The 15,058-nt window shown below is 38.7% G+C and overlaps 1 protein-coding gene across 7 annotated transcripts in view; it reads right to left on the bottom strand.

The window, feature by feature from the left end:
- Positions 1–15,058, bottom strand: part of diaph2 (diaphanous-related formin 2) — a 424,876-nt gene that overhangs the window by 326,964 nt on the left and 82,854 nt on the right. For all 7 annotated transcript variants that reach the window (XM_053235486.1, XM_053235484.1, XM_053235480.1 and 4 more), the window contains 4 exons: positions 13,650–13,789; positions 3,739–3,813; positions 3,584–3,653; positions 1,065–1,201 (listed from right to left, as the gene is read on the bottom strand). In XM_053235486.1, the coding sequence (XP_053091461.1) occupies positions 1,065–1,201; positions 3,584–3,653; positions 3,739–3,813; positions 13,650–13,789 (422 nt within the window). The remainder of the gene's footprint in view (positions 1–1,064; positions 1,202–3,583; positions 3,654–3,738; positions 3,814–13,649; positions 13,790–15,058) is intronic.

The raw sequence follows: 15,058 nt of genomic DNA, 5'->3' as shown, positions 1-15,058 counted from the left end.
TATACAGTTATAGAAGGGATTCATTGATAATTGCACTATCCGTTAGCACCCAGATGAGAATAGGTTCCGTTTTGAGTCTGGTTCCCCTCAAGATTTCTACCTCATATCGTCTTAGGGAGTTTTTCCTTGCCACCGTCACCACTGGCTTGCTCATTAGGGATAAATTCACATATTTACAATTTATTTTGGTTTAACTTAATTTTAATCTATTTATTTCTGTAAAGCTATTTTGTGACAATGTCCATTGTTAAAAGTGCTATACAAATAAAATTGAATTGAATTGAAGTTCCTTTCTGTTTCCGCACATTTCAAATTGTTGTACTGGCTATGCCCAAAGCTTGTGCAATGGCTCCTCTCTTTTCTCAGCTTCAAAATGGCTTGCTTTTCTCCCATAGACAGCTCTCTAATCATGTTGGGTTATCCTTGTAGTGCAGTCTTCACAGGCAAAACTCAGAGCTCAAACCAAGAGTAAACATTCAAGGCTATTAATTGTTTAAACAATCAATCTAACATCAACTTGCCAAGTGATCAAGTGATCAATCTTTTTGATCACTTGAAAAATGGGTGGGTTCAAACAAAAGATGCCATGTTGTGTAAGTTGTGTAACATATCTAGATGTAAATATCAGGGGAAAAAAAAGCTGAAATTCTGACCTATTGTCCCATATTCATCTTCTGATCTCAAACCCAAATGTCTTCAGTGAATAGCAAATTGAGAAGAAAAAGAATTGGCCTTCCATTCCAATACTTTCAGAGGGTACTGTAAATACCCTAAAATTAAAGCTGAAAGTCTGTACTTTGAGTTCATATTCATTAGTTAATTTCAGCTCCAATATACTGTGGTAGACAGCTAAAATAACAATAACATTGTTAACTATAACTATGTCCTGGATCTGATTGTAAATAAATAAAACATTTTGGAAAATATCTTGAAGTCAGTCCTACCTCCACTGGAAACGGACTGCATACTATAAAAGACTGCAAACCAAATATATCCTTGGTTTACCTACAGTAATAATAACATTTCAAATACTGGTTAGTAATGGAACAACACAATAAACTTACATGTTTTCCTCGCCAATAATACAGACTGCAGACAGGATCTTCACAATCTCTGTCATCATATTCGGCTGCTTGGGATCAACAGCCCTGGCCAGAAGGAGGAGGCTTCGTTCATCCCCGAGTATCCTTTGCAGGCCATACTGAAAATTGTCAAACACTCACAAGTTTAATTTTATTACACCATTAGAAGAGAAACATTTAAAAAGTAGTGATAAGCAGTGGTTCTGACAGGCTTAATATGTACTAAGTAATGTGTACATGGCAAAAGTAATGAGTTTCAAATGGTTGGTGGCAGGAGTGTTACTCATATGTTAGTTGTTGGTTATTCATAACCTAATTTTTGACTTTTAACAATATTTCATAAAGTTGTATAATGTTAAAAAAATAGAGATACCATGTAGCACCACTGGGAATAGGTGGTCATAATTCCTTCATATTATACCAGCAGCTTACTGCATAGAATGCTTTACAGAAGTCAAATTGTTCCAAAGAAATTCATTTCTTTGCTTTAATTACCTGCTACGAGTTTTATTTTGGATCATTTCAGTTCATCAGCATTACTAATTGTATTTATAGAAAAGGGTTTCTTTATGATTAACAGTAAGTAAAAAACTGTATAAAAAAAAACAAAAAAAAAAACATATTTATATATAACATAATACCAAGGTGCACATTTGTACATTGTTAAATGGAGGGACTTATTACAACCACATCTTATAATCAACATTTTTTGCAATATAAGCAGGACACCATTCAGATGCTTATTGTTTCCAGTCAGTTCAAATATCAGAAACATAAAGAAATATCTAGGCATATATGTACAGTGCAGTGAAAAAGCATGCGTCCCCTCCTGATTTCCTCTATTTTTTCATATTTGTCACACTAAATGGTTTCAGATCCTCATATAAAATGTAATACAACAAGGAAAACTGTTTTAACACAAAAAATTTTAGGTTATGCAACACCTATATCAACCATGTGAAAAAGTAACCCCACCCACCCATCCACCCACAACCCTTTAGCAGAAACAACTGAACAACTGCAAACAAATGCTTATGATAACTGGCGATGAGTCTTTTGTATTGCTGCGGAGGAATTTTGGCCCACTTTTCTTTGCAAAATTGCTTTAAATCAGCCACGGTGAGGGCTTGAACTGACCATTTAAGGTCCATTCACAGCATCCCAATAGTGTTCAAATCAGGACTTTGAATAAGCCATTCCATAATACTAATTTTATTTCTTTTGAGCCATTCAGAGGTGGACTTACTCGTGTGCTTCAGATTGTTGTCTTGCTGCATAAACCAATGATCTGAAGCATTTGAGCAGACAGCAGAATTCTTGGTTCCATCAATTATGGAAAGTCCTGATGCAGTAAAGTATCCCCACAAGATCACACTACCACCACCATGTTTGACAGTTGGTATAGTGATTTTATTGTGGCATGCTGTGTTAAGTTTAAGCAAGATGTAATGGGGCCCATGTCTTAGGATAACAAGCATTATCCTAAAAGGCTTGGGGGTTCCTTAGATGTTCCTTAGATGTTCTTCTGGGTTCTTATGTGAATTCCTGGATGAGTCATCAATGCGCACGTGGAGGAACCTTTTTTAGGCCCAGCCCTTTCTGAGAAGATTCACCACTGTTTCAAAGTTTAACCCTTTCAGACAGAAGTATTTCAATAGGTTTCAAATAGTTTAAGTTCTTTCAGACATACACCTAGTTGCTAAATAAAGAAATACAACACGAGTAACAGATATGAAAATGTGAAAGATTTGATGTGCTTTAGTGTGACAATATTCAGCAGGCAACTGTGGACCTTCTATTTTAGACATCATATACTAGACAACAATCCCTAAAAATGTCATGCATCTAGCATGAATAGTTCAAAAGGAGTAAGTATAGGACTTGGTAACTTTTTCCGTAGCACTTGTATTCACAGGGCTACACCCCCTTTTTAATCTCAGAAACTAATGCAGATACAAGCCTGAAAATTTTACATTATTTCCAGAAAGTATGAAGCAAATCTGAAATGGTCAGTTGGGAGGTGATTTCCCATGCATTAACCCAACAAAGAAAAAAAATATTTCCTTATTCACTCCGTATATTTTCCCTGGGTTTTTTTTTTTTTTTTTTTTTTAGGCTTAAAGGCAAGTACTTGTGTTTAAAGTGGTCTAGATAGTCTGAAAAATGCCTATTTTGCACACTTCTATTGATGAAAAGTCTGGCAACCTTGGAGATGTAAACTACGCACATATAATTTGCATAATCTAAATGGCGTACCCAAAAATTGACTCTGAATATGTGCAAATCTCCCCACATATAGTATATTGATGGAGGTTTTGTTTCTTTTTATTACATTTTTTATCTCTTTATCATTTCTACAGTTTGTTTTGCATTTTTTATTGTTGGTCTACCCCAAAAGTGAAACTAATCCATCTACTTATATGCTGTACTGAATTCCATGCCTGCTACTTGGCCTGCTCTCCTCAAAACCTTAACACTTCTTATTCAACCACTTAGCACACCTTATTGTTCATGAAGGCTTTGAGGCACTGGATGAGTTTGTGTTGGTTCTTCTTGTCAATGCCCTCTTGTCTGGAAAAAATGAAATAAAACTCTTGAACGATCAATCATTCTGCACAGAAATGGCTCAAAATATTTACAAATTAATCACACTTACTGTTTCTTGTCAAGCAGCTTCTCCAGTACATCCAAAAGCAGTCCAAGACCCTCATGACCAAAATTATTCACCCAGCTACAAGAAAAATAAAAACAAGCAAAGAACACAATCAAAATATATTGTAAAAACAGATGCCTGCTGTTTTTATGAGGTTGGACATAATGCCACATATCTCTGATAGTAACCTAACCGGGGAAAAGCACTGATTCGAATTCAATTATATTTTAAATCAAACACTACTACATCTTCAATTCCCTTGAGTTTCCAAATTAATTCCAACCTTATTACCATTTTTGAGTTAGATAGATAGATAGATAGATAGATAGATAGATAGATAGCATTTATTGTCATTGTATTTCTACAACGAGATGAATGGAATGACGGGTCACATCTTCCCCCTATAAGGAGAAAAGAGGTCCTTAAAGCAGCCATGCGAGGTGCTAACGTCCTCTCTCATCCGCGATAGAAGAACATTAACAGAACAGTCAAAGCAATAAACAAAGTCACAAACACATACGACATCATACAATAGAGCAGTTACGTGAGGGGTCTTTTTTGTTGGTTACAGTACGGGGGGGGGGGGGGGGGTTGGGTGTGGGCAAGAGATTAGAAACAAGAGGAAAATGTGACACTGAGGCAGTCCTTGAGTTAAGCTTTTCATAGAGTAATGTTTCTTTTTGAGGAGTTACATATCAAATATTGTAGCTTGAGCCTTTGGCAATCTGAATTACACTCAAGCTTCTTAAATAATGATCCATCACGGCAATATGCCTAACTGCTCTCACACTCCTTGGACATTAGACAGAAAAACCAATGCAGCACTTAGTGTTTCTGGCTACTCAAAAAAGATTTGCTGGGTTTCAAATAGTAGGACACCATTACAAGTTCAGCAGTCATCAACCATATCAGTATAGTAGTTAGAATTTTTTCCAACAGACTGAATTAATTTAACTTATTTCCTTCCTTAAAATATTCATCAAACCACTCAGTGAGCCCTTGTATCCTGTGGATGGGGGCACTGTCATCCTGGAAGAGACCACACCCTTCACGATAGAAATGTTAAGGCATAGGATAAGGGTGACCAGTCAGAATGACTGTGTATTGATTTGTATTGACTATGGATGCATCAATATGGATACAGCTATCGGGTATCTGTCCAGTACTATGCTCATTTACTCGTACTCCTAAAAAAAAAAAAAAAAAAAAAAAAAAAAAAAAATGCTCTGATGGCAACATGCTATGCCACATGATAGTGTGATGTAAACCTAGTGTATGTTGTCATACTAATTAACAAACAACACAGAATGAGTGCAGTCTGGACTTTCACTATTAATGATGGTAATCAAAGCAAATAGGACCGTAAACTGTGCTCTGCAAACAGAAGTGGAGGAGGTACTACAGCATCTTCTTACAATACACATAGCCTGATGGAACATTTTTAAGGCATTTAAACTCTCTATTATAAATCTTTGCTCCTGAGTCATGGAGCAATTCATGGCACCTTGCATTTACTTATTGACCACACACATTGATACTGTTCCACATTCTCAGGTCAATGGCCCTCATGCTCTCTACTAAAGATGCTATTCAAACACCACATCTTAAACATAAAACTAAGCACAAGTTCATTGATAGCAGCACACAGCGGCCAAATCAATATTGCTGTCTTGTTTGCACTGGGGCAGTAGACAAAAAATCTGCACAGTAGAGCTAAGAGGTGGGGCAATGCGTCTACCTGATGGCCACACATATTTCATATCTCTCGAAGGCCATCAACTAGCAATTGATGTAAATGAATTGGAAAAAAGAATGGAAAAAAGAATGGGAAAAAGAAAGTACACCCTCCTTCAATTCTATGTTTATTTTTTTTTTATCAGGGCCTACAGTAAATAACAATTGTGTGTGGTCCTCACCAACTTCTATAAACAAACAAATAACTTCAGGTGACAACGAGAACACGTCAGATAATAATATTTTGCCCAAAAAATTAAACCAACATTCAGAGACCAAGTGGGAAAAAAAAAAACCACACTACAATTCGGTAACATATAGAACGAAGTATGAAGTAAATGTTTTCTGTAAGAGTTTCAGTCTCTCACATCGTTTTGGAGAAATTTTGGCCCACTCTTCTTTATAGCACTGCTTCACTTCATTGATGTCTGAAGGCATTTATTTATGCACAGCTCTCTTAAGATCCCACCACAGCATCTCAATGAGTTTGAGGTCTGGACTTGGTTATTACAACACCTTGAATTTTTTTCTTCTTTAGCCATTCAGATATCGATTTGCTGGGGTGCTTGTGATCATTGTCCTGTTGTGTGACCAACTTTGGCCCAGCTTAAGCTGCTGGACAGATGGCCTCAAGAAAATTCTGGTATAACGTGGAGTTCAACGTTGTCTCAATGACTACAAGTTTCCCAGGTCTTGTGGCTACAAAACAACCCCAAATCATCACCCTTCCACCCCCATGCTTGACAGCTGGTATGAGGTGTCTGTGGTGATATGCTGTGTTTGGTTTTGCCAAATATAGTGCTGTGCATGATGACCAAACATCTCCACCTTGGTCTCATCAGTCCAAAGAATATTGTTCCAGAACTTGTTTGTTCAGATGCAATTTTGGAAACCTAATTCATCCTGCCATATTCTTTTTGGAGAGAAGGGGCTTTTTCCTAGCCTCTCTTCCATGAAAGTCATACTTGTTCAGTCTTTTTCTGGTTGTGCTGTCATGAATATAAACATTTAATGTGCTTACAGCGACCTGTAGATCGCATGCTCTCTTATTCTATCTTAGTGTTTTATAAGCAACATTAGTATATTCCAGGAGACTGTACTATCTGTTGGTCTTGGCTGGTCATCATATCTGCTATAGGTGCAAAGTGCATGAAGAGCTCCTCTTCAGATAATGAAATTGCACAGACTTACTGTTTTGTTTTTTAATTCATCAACACCCCTAGCCCACTCAAATATAAGCTATATTTGGGGAAACACTGCAAAGTAATTAGGGAAAGTCTATTACTTATGTTCCAGTGAAACATACATCCAAACAGCAATAATCTTTACAGTAAGACAACCCCAAATGTATGAATATCCTAGGAATCCTCTCTCCTCAACTTGCTATTCTTATGATGACCACTATACACTGATTTATTTTAAGAGCCACATCTCAGACAGTACACTGGCAAATAACTGAGAGGGTATTCTACCAGGGCTCTCTGTGCTGATTCTAGCCACCTAAACAGACTGTATTCCTGCTAACATAAGCTTACTCTTTATAGTCTCTCAAATACTTACAATTAAAAAAGCAATGTGATGTTATAAAATCATCACTCTGGGCTTTACACACACTGTGTCAACTACACTATGTAAAAATTTTTGTTCCTGGGCAGTAAGTGTTATTTTTTTAATTGCTTATGCCTCAAAAGCATAGAAAATGGCTATTAAGCCCCTCAAACTTTGTTTTTGTGACCTGGACATTGGCATTTTAAAATTTCTCTATTTTCATTGAGAAAATGGGCAAATTTGCATCTTTTCATTCACATAAAGTCAGAAAAAAGAACATACGAATCAAAATTAACATGTACTTATACAAAAGTTATATAAAAATGACCACAAAAGATTCAGAAGTGAGTATTTTTTGAGATTTACATCAATTAGCCATAACATTAAAACCACTGAGAGGTGAAGTGAATAACACTGATTATCTCGTTACAATGGCACATATCAAGGGGTGGGATATATTAGGCAGCAAGTGAACAGTCAGTTCTCAAAGTTGATGTGGTGGAAGCAGGAAAAATGGGCAAGGATCTGAGCGACTTTGACAAGGGCCAAACTGTGATGGCTAGTTGACTGGGTCAGAGCATCTCCAAAACGGCAGGTCTTGTGGGGTGTTCCTGGTATTCAGTGGCTAGTACCTACCAAAAGTGGTGCGAACAGGTGACAGGGTCATGGTTGCCCAAGGAAACGGTATTCCCTAATGGAACTGGCCTCTTTCAGCAGGATAATGCGCCCTGCCAGACTGCAAAAAATTGTTCAGGAATGGTTTGAGGAACATGGCAAAAAGTTTAAGGTGTTGATTTGGCCTCCAAATTCCCAAGATTTCAATCCGATCAAGCATCTCTGGGATGTGCTGGACAAACAAGTTCAATTCAATTCAATTTTATTTGTATAGCGCTTTTAACAACGGACAACAGTCACAAAGTAGCTTTACAGATATAAACAGATTAAAATTAAATTAAACCAAAATAAATTGTAAATATCTGAATTTACCCCTAATGAGCAAGCCAGTGGTGACGATGGCAAGGAAAAACTCCCTCCCTAAAACGATATGAGGAAGAAACCTTGAGGGGAACCAGACTCAAAACGGAACCCATCCTCATCTGGGTGCTAACGGATATTGCAATTATAAATGAATCCCTTCTATAACTGTATACTATATGGACAAATAGTGCAGTTATGCAACCAGTAAATTCCTCACAGTTTGCACAAGAAGTCCGGTTTGTTAAACCTATCCACTGTCCATTGATGGAGTCCTGAAAACAAAGCTGCTCGTTTCAACTGCAGCCCCAAAGCCACCACAGCAATCGCAGTCCCAAGCCATCACAGTACAACTCCCCATATGAGATTTCCAAGCCATCTCCATGGCCCCCAAGTGGCACCATCCCCAGCAATCCCACTGATCTTCAGGCCGTCCATGTGGGGCCACCCCCAGCAGCAGCGAGAGATGGATCAGGCAGTTCCAGAGAGCAGAAAGGGTCAGGATCACTGGTATCTTAGGGGTAGCATGTGTAACTCGACAGAGGGAGGGAGAGAGAGGTAGAGATTGTTAGGTATGCTCTTGTAGCTATGACAACATAACTAAAGGGACAGCCAGAAGATAACACAGACATGAGGGCACCCTTTGACATAAAGCGGCCAGCCACTCCACCGTCGACAAACCTGAGTGAATGTGTGAAACTGGGGGGGGGGGGGGCGACAGCATCCAAACATCCCAGTTCACCACAAAACTCTATGCCTGTGAACCCTCCAGAACTGCTCCGTTACCTAAGAAAAAACTAATCACAAAAGACTTGACTAAACAAATATGTTTTCATAGACTTAAACACTGTGTCTGAGCCCCGAACACTAATTGGAAGGCTGTTCCATAACTGTGGGGCTTTATAAGAGAAAGCTCTACCCCCTGCTACAGCCTTCACTATTCGAGCTACCAACAAATAGCCTGCACCTTTTGATCGAAGTAGGTGTGGCGGATCATAAAAGACCAAAAGTGCGCTCAGGTACTGTGGCCTGAGACCATTTAGTGCTTTATAGGTCAATAGTAGTATTTTATGATCAATACGAAATTTGACTGGGAGCCAATGCACATCAAACCTGATCAGAGGCCAGTAGTAAGTCATTTACCACTTTAATCAGTGCTGTCTCTGTGCTATGATGAGGCCTAAATCCTGACTGATACATTTCATTAATGTTATTCCTATGTAGGTATGAGCGTAGCTGCTGTGCTACAACTGCTTCTAAGATCTTGGAGATAAAGGGGAGGTTTGATATTGGCCTATAGTTAGACAGCTGAAAGGGGTCAAGGTTAGGTTTTTTTAATCAGGGGTTTGGCAACTGCTAGTTTAAAATATTTAGGTACATAGCCAGTGCTAAGGGAAGAATTAATTAGCTTTAGAAAAGGTTTAATTATTTCAGGAATTCTCTGTTTGAAGAAACATGTAGGTAAGGGATCTGGTATACAGGTCGATGATTTTGATGATGAAATTAGTTAAATTAGTTCAGAGGGCAGTAAAACATTCTAATTGTTGATCTCATATCATTATATCATTATCTACAGGGTTAGTTATAAAACTGTATGGTTTTAAATTAATAGTCTGAATTTTGTGCTTGATATTTTCAATTTTACCATTGAAAAAATTCATGAAGTCATTACTGCTATATAATGACTACTGTAGTCTTATTCCTAGTCAATTTTGCTACAGTATTAAATAAGAATCTAGGATTACTTTTGTTATCTTCAATTAAGGTGGAGAGATACATTGATCTAGCAGCACTAAGAGCTTTTCTATAGCTCAAAAGGCTCTCCTTCCATGCTATTTGAAATACTACCAATTTAGTTTGACGCCATTTACATTCTAGTTTTCAAGTGGTCTGTGTTAAGGTGCGTGTGTGATCATTATACCAGGGTGCTAGCTTTTTCTCTCTAATTATTTTCTTTTAAGTGGACCTACCTTATCTAGGGTGTAGCAGAATGTTGATTCTAAGCATTCAGTTGCCTGGTCAAGTTCTTTGGGATCAGTCGGTGATCCAATCATGGTTGGTAACTCAGGGAGATTACTGATAAAATCCTGTGCAGTTGCTGACATGAATGTACGTTTGACGCGGTAGGATGGCAAGGTGCATATGTTATGATTAAGTTACATTTTAAATTAGATAAGATAATGATTTGAGATAGCTTCAGATTGTGGAAATGTGACTATATTTTCTATATTTAATCCAAATGTTAGTATTAAATCATGAGTGTGACCACTACTATGAGTGAGTCCTATTACATTCTGATTAACCCCTACTGAATGAAGAATGGACACAACTGCTGTTCTCAGAGGGTCTTCTGGATTATCAAAATGAATATTAAAGTCTCCAACAATTAATGCTTTGTCTACAGGAACAACCAGGTTAGAGATGAAATCCGCAAATTCACAAAGGAATTCAGAATATGGCCCCTGGGGATCTGTAAATAATAATTAGCAGAATTAATAACTAATAAATAAAGACCTTCAAACACGTTGAATTTATGACTAGGTTTTTGTGTGACATCTAGATTATCGTTATAAATAACTGCGATGCCTCCTCTGTCAGTTAGACAGGGCTGATATATGTAACTGTAATCGGGAGGACTAGCTTCATTTAATGCTACATACTCATTCGGTTTAATCCACGTTTCTGTTAAACACAGCACATTAAACTCCTGATCAGTAATACTTTCATTACCAAAAAGTGCTTTAGACGTAAGAGATCTAATATTCAACAGTCCTAGCTTCAGATTAACGGTGCTGGCTGTGCATTTAATTTTATGTTAATTAGGTAACTAAAACAAACTTTCTGGGTATTTCTACATTTTTGTTTAGCTCGGGGAACAGACACAGTCTCAATACGTTGGGACCTGAGTGACGACTCAGTGCAGCTAGCAGACAGTCGGTTTAGCCTGCTTGTCTGCTCCCCGGCCTTGGCTCTGGATTGTCACTAATTAACTAGCCCTGTTCTGAGACTATGTGCTATGCTACAAAAAGTGAGAGCAACACTTTCCCGAGTGGGATGGATACTGTCCCGCCCTAATAGGCCAGCCTTACCCTCAAAACTACTCCAATTATCTATAAAGCCCAGAGTGTTTTTGGAGCACCACCTGGACATCCAGCAGTTCAGCGACCATAACCTGCTGTAAGCTACATCGCAACGCCACGTTGGGATGGGGCCAGAGCACATTACTGCATAGGACATCACCTTTGCTAATTTACACACCTCTACAATGTTACTCTTAGTAATCTCTGACTGACGAAGGCGTATATCATTAGCTCCTACATGAATAACTATCTATGAGTACCTATGTTTGCCTAAGACCCTAAGATTACCTGCTATGTCTGGTGCCCTGGCTTCCAGTATACACCTAACTAAAGCTGCCTAAAGGCCTAGCTAATTTCATGTGCCGCAAGATAGAGTCTCCTATAACCAGAGCTCTTTTTAGGGGTGGTGCTCCCGTGGGCAAGCCTTAGTGTTAGCTTTAGCTTTGCGATTATGCCGCAAAGTCATCACCCATTCGCCCCGCTGCAAACTCTAATGCCAGAGTTGGGGGATTGCTAACTCCACCTAAGGCATCCAGACTTTCTCCTACAGAAACTATGCTGCTCTCACTCTAGCTAACCCTCTCTAGAGTCTGGATGAGCACCTCTAATGCTACAATCTTCTCTGTCAGAGAGCTAACTAACATACATTTATCACAAATAAAGCTATTACTAACAACAGAAGAAGAATGACTAAACATCCTGCACTAACTTACCTTAGTCAAAAATTTGTTTTGTCTTGACAAAAAACAAAAGCTTTCTTTCAAAAAATGAAAATACGGCAGAAAAGAAAAGTGAACAATACAGAAGATGAACACGATACCGCAAAATTATTGATTAAAAAAGAAAGAAACTGTACAGTTTCAACGCCGACACAGGCAAGAAACTCCCGGCAAACTGTTTTTGTGGCACAAAGGAGGTTTTAATGTTATGGCTAATCAGTTATCTCCCATCTTGTTCTCGTGATATTGTCCTTGGTAGCGGCATTTAAAGTCCATTATATCCTAGGGGATGCACACGCCTTGCTCCTCTGAGTACTCTCCCATGTTCTCTTTGAATTTATCAAGATGAGCATCAAGGATATGGACATTGAGGTCCATCCTGCAGTCCATTGTGCTGTAGATCTTCACCATAATCTCAACCAACTCCACATAGTTTTCAGCTTTGTGATTGCCCATGAAGCCCTGAACCACTTCGACAAAGCTGCTCCAAGCCACTTTATCCTTTATAGCTAGCTTCTTGGGGAATTCCTTATACTCCAGAAGCTTTTTGATCTGCGATCAAACGAAGACACCTTTGACTTTTGCCTCAGACAGCTTAGGAAAGAAGTCTTGAAGGCACTTGAAGGCTGCCAACTCCTTATCTAGAGCTGTGACAAACTGATTCCTAAGGCCCAAATTGATGTGCAGTGGTAGCATCCGCACCTTCCGCGGGTCCACCAATGGCTCCCACTTGATGTTGTTCCTCCCCACAGCAAACTCTGTCCACTATGGCCAGTCTCACCTTTGGTAGTGCGCCTTGGTGTCCCCAAAGACAAAGATAACAGAGAACCTTGGTAAAACCTCCTTAGAGACCCATCAGGAATGTCACCATTTTGGACCTCCCAGCCTTACTCATCATTCAGCATGTCTTGACCGAGGTCAGAAAAAAACAAAATAATATGAAATTTCTGAATTTTTTTCTGATTTTATGTGAACAAAAAGATGCAAATTCACCTATTTTCTCAAAGAAAATAGGTAAATTTTAAAATACCAATGTCCTGGTCACAAAAGCAAAGTTTGAGGGGAATAATAGCCATTTTCTATACTTCTGTGGTATAAATATTACAAAATAACACTGACTGCCCGGGAAGAAAAAAAATGTTACATAGTGTTATTGCACATCTCTGCTGATGCCAGTCTTTTTTTCTGCCAATCATCTGTGATGACTACTGCTCCTTATCTAATAGCTAATGCATAGAAACATTGAGCTACTAAGCATGCAAACTTTTGTGGCAATTTAATCCCTGCTTAAATCTAAACATTGAGGCCACAATGGCAGGGGGGCCTGTAATACGCAACAAAATGTCTAATTTAAAGCAATTTGACTCTTGTCAGTCATTTTGAAAGATCTATTTTCTTTAAACTATGATCAGATTTTTGATCCTTTTCTAAAGAAACTATGGAAACTAAAGAAACTTTGATCAGGTGGGTACATTATAATAGAAGGATATGAAAGAGATGGCTTTTGCACTGGGTGTAATGGGAGAAGTATATTTCAAGTCTCAGAATATTTAGGTGCCTGAAGTATTAAAACCAGTCTTCCTATCTATTAGAGTGTAATGGACAGATCAGGGAGTGATTGTCTCAAAGTGACTAGAGGCTATGATAATTTAGACAGCTGTGCTATGGGCTGTGCTCCTTTAACTAGGCTCTCAGGATCTTCATGAACATTGAAAGACTCATTCACACATTTTCAGTTAGTTTCCTAAAAAAATTTTTTTTTTTTTTAAACTCCCCTCAGTGGGTACAGATATAAATGTAAAGATGAAAAAGGGTAGTTAAAGACTGCGGTTCTCTGAATAACACAGAAGTTACTGACCTGACAGGATTGCTGGTTAGAGACACACGCAGAGACTCAAGGCAGTTGAGCAACTTCTCCTCAGTAATGCCAGACCGCAGCTCATGTACATATTCCTGTGATGACAGCGTACACTCATGCTTGCTGTTCCTCAGGCCCCCCTACAGTAATGAGACAAATTAAGAAACATTTACTGAGAATTGACACTCAAAAGCCACTTAGATATACATTCATTCCAACATCTACACTGCTCAAAATAATTAAAGGAACACTTTGAAAACACATCAGATCTCAATGGGGAAAAATATCATGCTGGATATCTATACTGATATGGACTGGGTAAAGTGTTAGGAACGAAAGGATGCCACATCGTTTGATGGAAATGAAAATTATCAACCTACAGAGGGCTGAATTCAAAGACTCCCCGAAAATCAAAGTGAAAAAAATGATGCAGCAGGCTAGTCCATTTTGCTGAAATTTCATTGCAGCATCTCAAAATGGTACTCAGTAGTTTGTATGGCCCCCACGTGATTGTATGCATGCCTGACAACGTCGGGGCATGCTCCTAATGAGACGACGGATGGTGTCCTGGGATATTTCCTCCCAGATCTGGACCAGGGCATCACTGAGCTCCTGGACAGTCTGAGGTACAACCTGGTGGCGTCGGATTGACCGAAACAATGTACCAGAGGTGTTCTATTGGATTTAGGTCAGGTGAGCGTGGGGGCCATTCAATGTTATCAATTCCTTCATCCTCCAGGAACTGCCTGCATACTCTCGCCACATGAGGCCGGGCATTGTCTAGCCTGTAGAGGTCTGTGCATCCCTCCATGGATATACCTCTCCAGACCATCACTGACTCACCACCAAACCGGTTATGCGCCCCCCCAAACTGATAGGGGAATAAAGTATTTCAAAATCAAAAATGACCAACATTAGTACTTTGTTGCAAAGTCATCCTCTTGCCAAACTGTCTTCCATTCCCCAAGGTTATGAGGGGAATGGTCCATTCAACCAGGAATCTGTGTCCAGTCAACCAGGAATCTGTGTCTAGGGTGAAAATTTACATCTCAACAGGGCAATGACCACAAACACAGAGCAAAAACTACAAATGAATGGCTTGAAAAAAAAAAGGTTTATGATCCTTAATGGCTGAGTCAAAAGCCAGACAAATTGAAAATCTGTGGCATGAACTGAAAATTGCTTTCCCATGTTCATTTAATTTGAGAGAGTTGGTGAAAATCTCTCAAAGAATGTGAGAAAATGCAAAAATCAAAATGTGCAAAGCTCACAGAGACATATCCAAGACAACTTCAAAGCTGTAATCCAATGATTATAAATTCCATTACAGATTAGCAGAACGATGTAGCACACCAAATTTAAACTCAATAAGACTTTTAGTTCCTGAGAAACAGCTATTTGGACTTTGC

Source organism: Pangasianodon hypophthalmus, chromosome 7 (genome assembly GCF_027358585.1).
Source record: "Pangasianodon hypophthalmus isolate fPanHyp1 chromosome 7, fPanHyp1.pri, whole genome shotgun sequence".
Classification (NCBI taxonomy): domain Eukaryota; kingdom Metazoa; phylum Chordata; class Actinopteri; order Siluriformes; family Pangasiidae; genus Pangasianodon; species Pangasianodon hypophthalmus.
This window is presented reverse-complemented; position numbering and strand designations above follow the sequence as displayed.